General features: G+C 45.3%; 1 protein-coding gene across 1 annotated transcript; it reads right to left on the bottom strand.

The window, feature by feature from the left end:
• Positions 1–3,444: 3,444 nt before the first annotated feature.
• INTS5 (integrator complex subunit 5) lies at positions 3,445–10,438 on the bottom strand. The gene is made up of 3 exons (XM_072118484.1): positions 10,301–10,438; positions 9,436–9,522; positions 3,445–7,861 (listed from the first exon to the last, which is right to left on the bottom strand). The coding sequence occupies exons 2-3, from the start codon at positions 9,474–9,476 to the stop codon at positions 5,080–5,082; spliced, it is 2,823 nt and encodes a 940-aa protein (XP_071974585.1). The 5' UTR covers positions 9,477–9,522; positions 10,301–10,438; the 3' UTR covers positions 3,445–5,079.
• Positions 10,439–11,399: the final 961 nt, after the last annotated feature.

Genomic DNA, 11,399 nt, shown 5'->3' on the forward strand with positions numbered 1-11,399 from the left:
CCTTCTGCTCCATTAATCTCTATAGAGCTACGGAAATTGCCAAGCACAGCGCTCACTGATCTCCGTCAGCTCCATAGAGATTAATGGAGCAGAACGGTTATCCACGGCCGTCTGCTCCATTACTCTCATGGAGCGAAGAGGGGCCCCTCGTTTTCGCGATTTGCGGGGTCTCTGCATTGAGATCTAGGATCTAACATCACCACGTCTCACTACACAGACATCTGATTTTCTTCATTGTCCCAAAATCTTGATCCCCTAACAGGGTTATCCTGCTACTAGTCTTCTAGTATTCTAAGTAATGTTCCCAAAATACTATGATACGGCTACACAAAAAGTCCTTTTGAAAATTGAAGTAACAGCGAATAATAAATACTTCGTGGAATAACATTTTTTTTTAAAGCCCCCCCCCCCCCCCCCCGCAAAAACACACACACACACACACACACACACACACTTTATGAACTACATCATATGTGATCTTACATGTAATACTACAGTACACATTTCCCCTCAACACCCTGACACTAAATAATAATTCTCCCACACTAAAGTCTCACCAATAAGTCATGCCCCCTACAAAGTAATGTTCCCTGCAGCCTGCAGTATATGATGTCCCCCGAGCTGCACATATATAATGTCCCTCACAGCCCTCCCCGATATATAATGTCCCTCACAGCTCCCAGTATATAATGTCCATCACAGCCCTCCCCGATATATAATGCCCCTCACAGCTCCCAGTATATAATGTCCATCATAGCCCTCCCCAATATATAATGCCCCTCACAGCTCCCAGTATATAATGTCCATCACAGCCCTCCCCGATATATAACGACCCTCACAGCTCCCAGTATATAATGTCCTTCATAGCCCTCCCCAATATATAATGCCCCTCACAGCTCCCAGTTTATAATGTCCATCATAGCCCTCCCCGATATATAATGTACCTCACAGCTCCCAGTATATGATGTCCTTCATAGCCCTCCCCGATATATAATGCCCCTCACAGCGAGCAGTATATAATGTCCATCATAGCTCTCCCCGATATATAATGCCCCTCACAGCTCCCAGTACGTAACGTCCATCATAGTCCTCCCCGATATATAACGACCCTCACAGCTCCCAGTATATAATGTCCTTCATAGCCCTCCCCAATATATAATGCCCCTCACAGCTCCCAGTTTATAATGTCCATCATAGCCCTCCCCGATATATAATGTACCTCACAGCTCCCAGTATATGATGTCCTTCATAGCCCTCCCCGATATATAATGCCCCTCACAGCGAGCAGTATATAATGTCCTTCATAGCCCTCCCCGATATATAATGCCCCTCACAGCTCCCAGTATATGATGTCCATCATAGTCCTCCCCGATATATAATGCCCCTCACAGCTCCCAGTATTATATAATGTCCATCATAGTCCTCCCCGATATATAATGCCCCTCACAGCTCCCAGTATATAATGTCCATCATAGCCCTCCCCGATATATAATGCCCCTCACAGCTCCCAGTATATAATGGGCATCATAGCCCTCCCCGATTTGTAATGCCCCTCACAGCGAGCAGTATATAATGTACATCATAGCCCTCCCCAATATATAATGCCCCTCACAGCTCCCAGTTTATAATGTCCATCATAGCCCTCCCCAATATATAATGTACCTCACAGCTCCCAGTATATAATGTCCTTCATAGCCCTCCCCGATATATAATGTACCTCACAGCTCCCAGTATATAATGTCCATCATAGCCCTCCCCAATATATAATGCCCCTCACAGCTCTCAGTTTATAATGTCCATCATAGCCCTCCCCGATATATAATGTACCTCACAGCTCCCAGTATATAATGTCCATCATAGCCCTCCCCAATATATAATGCCCCTCACAGCTCCCAGTTTATAATGTCCATCATAACCCTCCCCGATATATAATGTACCTCACAGCTCCCAGTATATGATGTCCTTCATAGCCCTCCCCGATATATAATGCCCCTCACAGCTCCCAGTATATAATGTCCATCATAGCTCTCCCTGATATATAATGCCCCTCACAGCTCCCAGTATATAATGTCCATCATAGCTCTCCCTGATATATAATGCCCCTCACAGCGAGCAGTATATAATGTCCTTCATAGCCCTCCCCGATATATAATGCCCCTCACAGCTCCCAGTATATGATGTCCATCATAGTCCTCCCCGATATATAATGCCCCTCACAGCTCCCAGTATTATATAATGTCCATCATAGTCCTCCCCGATATATAATGCCCCTCACAGCTCCCAGTATATAATGTCCATCATAGCCCTCCCCGATATATAATGCCCCTCACAGCTCCCAGTATATAATGGGCATCATAGCCCTCCCCGATTTGTAATGCCCCTCACAGCGAGCAGTATATAATGTCCATCACAGCCCTCCCCGATATATAACGACCCTCACAGCTCCCAGTATATAATGTCCATCATAGCCCTCCCCAATATATAATGCCCCTCACAGCTCCCAGTTTATAATGTCCATCATAGCCCTCCCCAATATATAATGTATCTCACAGCTCCCAGTATATAATGTCCTTCATAGCCCTCCCCGATATATAATGTACCTCACAGCTCCCAGTATATAATGTCCATCATAGCCCTCCCCAATATATAATGCCCCTCACAGCTCTCAGTTTATAATGTCCATCATAGCCCTCCCCAATATATAATGTACCTCACAGCTCCCAGTATATAATGTCCATCATAGCCCTCCCCGATATATAATGTCCATCATAGCCCTCCCCAATATATAATGCCCCTCACAGCTCCCAGTTTATAATGTCCATCATAACCCTCCCCGATATATAATGCCCCTCACAGCTCCCAGTATATAATGTCCATCATAGCTCTCCCCGATATATAATGCCCCTCACAGCTCCCAGTATATAATGTCCATCATAGCTCTCCCCGATATATAATGCCCCTCACAGCTCCCAGTATATAATGTCCTTCATAGCCCTCCACTATATATAATGCCCCCCAGTATGTCCCCAACAGTTTCACAGTATATCATGGCCCCCAGTAAATAATGTCCATCACAGACCCCCGGCTATATAATTCCCCCCACAGCCATCAATATATCAACCCCCCACTCAGTATATATTGTCCCTCACAGTCCCCAGTTTATGATAACCCCCACAGCCTCCCAGTATATAATGTCCCATGCGGCCCCCCAGTATATGTCCCTCAGTCCCCAGTATATGATGCCCCCCCAAAGCCTCCAAGTAAATAAAGGCGGAATATGCATAGAGATAGTTTGTCGGGACCAACTCACTCTTGGGCAACTGACCTAAAGCTACTTACAAACCACGATTGTTTGTATATACGTCCGGAAGATTCCTGATGCTCATACTGCATCTCCTCCAGAGTAAACATTGAAAGGAGGCAGTGATTTTCCAGGTGCAGTGTGTCTCCATAGACTGACAGTGACATAACTAAGGAAACATCCAGTGTATGCTCAGTGGAGGCCAGAGATGAAGGCCATACACTAGGATCCGTCCCATACAGCCTCCACTGAACACATGCTTTATTTTTACACAAATCAGGAGGATGAAAAAGCACATTCTGTGTTTCCTGTTGTATGCAACGTATATTGAGAAGACAGAGATTAAGAGTCCTCTGCTTGACAGTCTATATCTGTGGACAGATTCAGCACTTTCCTTACGTGAACTTAGCCTGGTGTGTACGGAGCGTCCTAGTTTTTCCTTCGATAAGCCCTATGCTTTTAGTCTCGGGGGAGATAACCATATATGGCTGCTTTCTGGTAGGACTCCCTTAAGAAGCTTTGTTATCTGAGTGCAGGTCTTCATCCCTTGATAATAAGATTAGGACATACATCTGTACAATATGCTGTGGGAAGGCCACAGTCATAGTGACATTTTGTGACAAATTAGAAAACTGAAATTGATCATGTGCTTTATAGGTGGACACTTCATATCAACGGATTGTAAGCTCTTGCGAGCAGGGTCCTCAGTCTTATGGTATCATTTAACCACTTTATTACACTACATATACAGAAATTGCAGAGTATCTAAAAAAAAATTATTATAGGTCACTGAAAATATTAATAAAAATGTTCGTATTTGTAATTCTGTTCATTTTGTATATATATAGGTAGTGCCTTCCATGATATAGAAGAGTTGTAAGCACCCAGTATATACACTTGTATCCAAAGGCCCCCATGTAATGATAAAAACCATTGTGTGCTCTCAAAATTAATGGATTTGTGTAGCACGGGCATATATGATGACGTTTCCAAATGTGATGTGACCATCAGATACAAAGAAAATCAATGACAATCTTTCCTGTCCTTCTTTCCCCATTCAGAACCAATACGATCACAGATTTTCTGATGGTAATTGACGCTTCTAAGTAACTGCAGAGAGATGTATTACCTTCCAAATATACTCAACCTTAAAGGGGTATTCCCACCAAGAAAGTTAGGCCCTATCCACAGGTTAAAGCCTAACTTGCTGATTGGTGGGGGTATCAGTGATGAATCAGTGATGAGTGCATAGACGTGCCCAATTGGCGTTGATGAGGCGTGAAGGGGGAAATAACTGCAATATCTGGCGGTTCACTAGTAATTGTGATTATTACTTTTACAGGCTGTGATAAAGCTCCCTCATTGAATTTCTTTCTTTTCAAGACCAAAGTTTAATGAAAGAATATATTTAAGTGCTACTTACAGCATCACAAGAGATCACAAACATCAAGGCAGCAGTGATATGGTATACCTTATTCCTGGGAACGTCCCTGGTTATCATGGCGTTAAAAACATAGGGTAATACCAATGTTTAAATAATTAAATTTGACACTATCCAATGGGTATCACATCTGTCTTGTATATATATTGTCTATATACTTTCGACAATGTATAACTTTGTTCTGCTCAAGTCTGTGGGATAATCTTTTCTGGTTTATTTCCATTGTGGTGCCAATAGAAACATACAGAAATACTACAGAATAAAGATATTTATTCATTGTAGACATCTCCAGGGGACAACTTACTTAAACAATGTAGTCAGCTGTCAATGTGTTTTGTCACACCTGGAACCTGCCAGACAATAGCCCAAGGCGCTCAATGTTGCGGTGTAAAACACTGTGTACAATGCCCATGTATTTGGCAGGGTCTCCTTCTCGAGTAAAGTCTCTGCTGAATATCCCTTTGGCTGCCTGAAACACAAACCTCTGGGGGAATGGCCCATTTTCCCGAACAAAGTCCCAGACGCTAAGAAGGAGCAGGCGGACCTCATACGGTGCAAGCAGGGAGAACATCTCGTGCATGTTTGCAAGTGCTGGAGGAAGCAGCTGTCCCTCGCCCATGGAGGACACCAATTCACAGGATGCCATGAGGTGCCAGGACGAGTCTGCGGACGTCAATTCCCGTGATGCTTCCCAATGTGATAACAGTGTAGCTAAAAGACCTCGGAGAAGAACGGAGCAGTAGCAAAGGGCAGGGCGACCCTGTGCTACTAGATGCAGGAGCTGGAAAAGTAATGGATTCCTACGGAAACAAGTGTAAATCAGCAAATCTCTCTGTACCGTGGTGCGGGCGTGTTCCTCAGGAGGCCAAGATAACTCGCTGTTTGTAACGTCAGGACAAGCACATTCAGTTATAGTTACTGCCAGTGTCTTAGCTGCCTCCGGATCCAGAGTCATCAGGTGGCCATCCTCGTCTCCTTTTTTGGCACAGCAGGAGCATAAGAGGGAAAGCAAGCTTTGGGTATTTTCTGTGCACTCCACCTGCCCACTTTGTCTATTTTTTTCTTCCGGTTTTAACCCCGAGCCAATGACTCCGGCATGAAAGACAGACCACACACTTCCCGAGAAGTCTACAGTTGAGCCGAGATAGCTATTGTTCTCCAGAAGAGAGGCAGAGGCTCCTTCTACTTTTTGGGGAGATTGGTTCGTACCCTGTCCTCCAAAAAGCCCTGCGTTTCCTGGATGCAGAGCTCCTTCGACTAGCTGGTGTAGCACTGCTTTCTTACCGGCATGAGACACTTTACACAACCTTGTGAGCAGCCGGGAAGAACTGCTTATTCCAGCGCTGCTGCGTAAATGCATGGAATGGAAGAGGAGGAAAGAAGATGAGCGGATGAGGAGGTGGAGTTGGGCAGGAGGTAGAGTTGAAGGCAATGGGCAGCAACACAGTAGCAGACAGGCCGCTTCGCACACTCCAGGATTGCTATGTAACAGCAACTGACCAAAATCGGATAAATACTCAGAAAGGGCTGCTCCTATTTCCCTACCCATGCCACCTTCTTCACTCTGGACAATCAGGGCAAGGTTTTGCAGGAGCTGAAGTGCTCTCTTATCTGTCAGGGCACCAGCGTGAACCTGAGCTACACAACGTGCCACTGCGGCTTGAGCTAAGCCTTGTATAGAGGAAGAGAGCACAGCATGAAGCTGGACTGCCAGACCCAACTCCTCAGAGCTGTGGGCCAGGGTGAGTAACAGGCAAAGTGCTTCTGGGGCACATGGGGGGCTACTATATATGCAGAGTAGACCCAAGAGTTGATGAAGCCACAAATGGCGTTTTCTTTCTAATCGGAGCATCTCTGCGCACAGTTCTGGCAAGTGCCCCCTCATTGCATCCAGGAAAGGCACTACTTTTGGGGGAGCATCCGATGCTGATCTACCTCCTGTCCTTCCATAGACTTGTTTTTGCAGACTGAGTAGCAGAAGCCTTACAATACGATCACAAGCTTCCCTTACAGAATCATGCACTGCAAGCCCCGGAGTTGTTATTACAGAGGCCGGCATTGCTGTATCCAGAAGAAAACGCAGCAGACGGGGGGCACCTGTGGATGTCTGACAAGCCAGGTGGATGCACAAATTTAGCATATTGTCAAGTTCCTCTCGTGGAAGTGTAGAACAATGTTGCTGCAGCTGAGCCAACGTGGAGGGCTTTAAGGAGTCGACCAGGTCTTGGCATACAGTACCCAACAAAGATGGTGAGAGAGCTGCAAGTTGTAAGAGATAAGGTAATGTCGCCCTCTGCTGCTTGTTACCAGGACGCAAGCTTTCATGAAACATCCGGAGAATCTCCTGACGAATACTATTTCCATGGCGTGAGCTCAAATGGCCCAGAATGCCGACCACCGACCCCAACTTTGGCACTCGCTTCTCTGGAGTTTCAGAGGTTGAGCTGTGAGAACAGAAATCTTTGAGACCACATGATAACACTCTACTAATGATGGTGCTTGGGAAGGAATTCCCGATGTGAGCGACCACCCAGTCAAAATGTGGGGAGTGTTGCACAGAGGTATCCAACAGAGCATCTACACAAGCATCTGGGCAGGTGTCAATCATAGTAGACAGGCAAAGTGTGTAGATGTCCATAAGCACACGCGTTGCTCCACAAGACATCCATAGTTGTAGCAGCTCATTGAGACTTGTAGAGTGGGGCATGCCCTGTCTATTTGCATGTTTGCTGCTTAACTGTCCCATAAGCTCAATAGACCAGGCAGAGATGAGTGGTGCCCATGCCCGGGGATTCAGCTTAATGAACTCCTCTAACACCTTCTGTACTTCCTTTGTGACTTCATCCAGACCCGGAGTAGATGGGGGTGGTGGTGGTCCTCTTCGTTGAGAGGATGAGGTCTGAGGAAGGCAATCCTGTGAGTCCCTCTCGTTTAGGAAGGATGAGACGCTGTCATGAAAAACAGATCTGAGGTGTTCCAGTACAGCATGCCGGGCAGGAGGAAGGCAGCGTAACAGCAGCAATGAGCACCTGGCATGGTCACGTAGGCTTAGCTTCTGTCCGTGCTGGGGGTCTGAGCCACTTAGAAATGACTTGATCTGAAGGGAGAGCTCCTGTGGGCTGTATAAGAAAAAAAACAGGGTCAGAAACTTACTGTGATATTAAAACACAAACAGTTTAGCAGTAACTACCTTTTACCCCTGCATATATACTTAGCTACCAAATGTACAAGAGTAGTACAACAGTTAACCAGCAGGGGGTGCAGCGTGTCCTGACCCCACCGATCAGCTACTAATGACCACTTCTATTGATAGGGCCATAAACGAAAGCTAAACTTTACAGGTATCCATATCTCTTTTAAATCTATTAAAGGGGTAGTTCCAAAAAGTCAAGAGGAGCATATAGCAGAACTGACTTTGTGGGGGAAATTTATCATATGGTATGACTGCGGCTTAGAGCTCTTGATTTATCCAGCGAGTGGTACGGACGCCGGCCACAACTACACCAGGTCAGATGTGGTTGTGTAAAGATCAGCAAACAAAAGCTTGCTAGATTTTTTAAAAAGAACACATGCAAGGGAGGGGAACGCCCTGTGGCCTACTCCATCGGCTGCTGCGAAGTTGCTATTGTAACTGCAAATTCTTGAACTGCGCAAGAATTTGCAACTATTTAACTGCTTCTATGCCAGAAAATTGTGTGTGCTATAGGCGAGTTAGCAGACAGTCAGCACAGAGCATCTCACAGCACTAAAGGGATCATTAAGTGTCTGCTTAGAGAATCCCTGCTCACACTCTGAAATTTTACACTGACCATCACTAAGTGACAGAAGCTAAAACACCAATAAAACTGAGTAAAATTGTACAGTAAGGAGTAAAAAATAATCTCTATTGTGAAATTAAACTTTGAGAACTTTCTTTCATGGGCAAACCCCTTTAAATGGTTTGTTCCAAGTTTTTAAGTTATCCTGTGGAAAAGGGATAACAAGATGACTGCTTGGACCGCCAAAACAGATATCTAGAGAAAGGGGCCCCAGTCTCACTGATGGAGAGTGACAGAAAAAGCTGATCACAGCACTCAATCATTTGGCGACCTAAATTTCAGTGGGCTCCCAGCAGTTGTACCCTTACAGATCATTTTGTTATCCCAACGTCAGTTAAAGAAAATCTAAAAGGGCAGACTGCTATACACTGATACCTTGTCTGAAGGTTAACTTCTGATGGATTGATGAGAACAGTCAGAAAAAATAATGTACTCTTAAAGGCGTTGTCCCAAGTTTGCATGTTGCAGGATTAGTAATAACAAGCTAATTACGTGAGGGTCCGACTGCTAGAACCATCACCATTCAAAAGGACAGACTACAGGGAATTGGGCTTCTGTTCTCACTAATCAATGGAGCAATAGGTTGAATATAGAATCGGAGTGTCAGAAAGTGACAGGCACAGCATTCAGGTATCTCCAGCACTTTCAAACGGGGATAGGAAGTACCCGAAGGCTGTGCTCAGCAATTTCCAACACTCACATATTATTAGTGAGAACAAGACTTGCATTCTCCGGAATGCTGGGGGTTGTTCCTCGTAAGAGGAATTATGGATAGGGAATAACAATCAAGCTCGTTACAACCCCTTTTTAGGTCTGTAATAAAATTGTCTGTCGGATATATATCTATATAGCTTTGAAATGAACAGCAGCATTACCTGAGCTGGGGAGTGACCCCCTGGGGCTGGGAAGAAATCATGAGGACACCAATCTCAGAAATACACTGCGTCCTGGTGAACCATCACCTGAAGAGACATAAGACACAGGAATGAAACGGTTTATTAAAAAAAAAAAAGTTTAGTCTTCATCTATCAGTGTTGGCAAACTATGTAGGGGGGGGGGGGGGGGTGTTTGGTATTTTTAGGCGAGGGAGTGCCGAGCGATATGCACTGCAGCCAATTATAGCAAATGTCCCCACTTTACCAATTGTGCTGAATGTCTATATAAATCCTGAACACATTTACTATGACTTGGCTCTACCCCAAGTACTGGTAGCTGGATGGATTATTAAAGGGGTTGTCCAGAAATAATCACTGATGATCTATACGTATGGTCCTTATGCTGGGGGGTAAACACAGGACACAGCGGCTTTCAGCTATCCTGTGATATCCTATCAATGATAATTCCCTGACAACCCAAAAGCTCCATAGAAATTCTGGCACATAGTGTTACTCATCATAAGTTCTGTGAGTTTATGTGGGAATATTGTGGCTATGACCCCCATGTGTGAAGCAGTCACAGCACAAATAAGGAGTCACAATGGCCCCCCAATACTTCAGATATTGCAGGAAGTGTATTGGCGACTTCAGGCAGAATCACAGTAATGCCCCAACCCCAGCTAATCGACCCGACAAGATCATTATGCCCAGGTTAACACACAGGAGCGGCTACACAGCTGTTACACATGGGTGACGTCACATTAGGCGTATCTGTAAAGAACTACAAATCCCAGTATGCCCACACAGCTGTAGGCTACCAGTGAGGGGATTACACCTCCCGTCCCCTCACACCTGTCACACTTACCGCCGCTACTCTCGCTCTCTATTCGTGCGCCGGGGACAAGCTCGAATCAAAAGTTCCGGTCACAGCGGTGACGTACTTCCGGTGGTCGGCCATCTTGGATAAGGGCAAGTAAATGCTTCCTGCCGCTGATACAATTTTCTGGCCGGAATGAATGACTGACAACACGACTGAGGCTGAGGGGAGAATATGGGAGGGGCTGTAGACGAAACTGGTGCTGCACATGGAGAACAACTCACATCATAATAATAATAATATCCATATGCCTTCTATCCGCATAACCTTTTGCTTTCAACGTTTCCTCTAAAAATTAAAACTGGAATTATATTGGTCTCAATTTAACCCCTTCAGGACTAAGCCCTTATAAGGCCTTTTTAAATATCTGTGTCATTATAAGAAGTTATAACCTCTGAACACTTTTACATATCCAGGGCAGGGGCGTATATCAAGTGGCAGCAGGAAGGGTTTAATCCAAAACCAGCGACGTTTCGGTGTTTATCACCTTTCTCAAGCAATGTGTGCATACAAGTGAACAATCTTATATACCCCCTAGTAGGAGGGTCTACATAATGACATCATAGAAAAATGTGCAAATACAAGTCTGATCATCAGATATACAGCAGTGATAACAGGGCAGGGGCGTAACTACACGGGTAACAGTGTGAGGGGGCCCCAGCATCTGGGGTATTGGGTTATGTGTGTATAAAATGTATGTATACCTCCCAACGTTTATCAGAGAAAGAGGGCCTGAGCTACACTTTTTGCTCTGCCCCTTACTTCACCCTCACAAAGTATTATTTCACCCTATGGCTACATTTACACGACCGTTGGGGGGCATATATATGCTTGCGTATATACATGCCCCATAGGCTGGCAATGGGCACATGGAGAGGTACCATTCCGCATCCGGGGAAAAGATAGGACATGTACTCTTTAACCGTATTACGGCGCTGTGCACCATGTATTTCTACGTAGAGGAGCATGGGCCAGCAGCGCTCATCCCGGGCACACATTTATGTGAATGTAGCCTTAGTGCCATCCATCTCCCCCTCACATTGTGTCCCCCCAGCTCCCTCTCACATTGTAGTTCCTCTTAGGCCGC

The sequence above is a fragment of the Engystomops pustulosus genome, chromosome 7, assembly GCF_040894005.1.
Source record: "Engystomops pustulosus chromosome 7, aEngPut4.maternal, whole genome shotgun sequence".
In the NCBI taxonomy this organism is placed as follows: domain Eukaryota; kingdom Metazoa; phylum Chordata; class Amphibia; order Anura; family Leptodactylidae; genus Engystomops; species Engystomops pustulosus.

What these genes read in the sequence shown, in the direction of transcription:
- INTS5 (XM_072118484.1), bottom strand. Translation starts at nt 9,476, where the DNA reads ATGATTTCTTCCCAGCCCCAGGGGGTCACTCCCCAGCTCAG. An exon ending in GGGGTCACTCCCCAGCTCAG is followed by an intron (nt 7,862 to 9,435) that starts GTAATGCTGCTG and finishes TTTCTTATACAG; the next exon opens with CCCACAGGAGCTCTCCCTTC.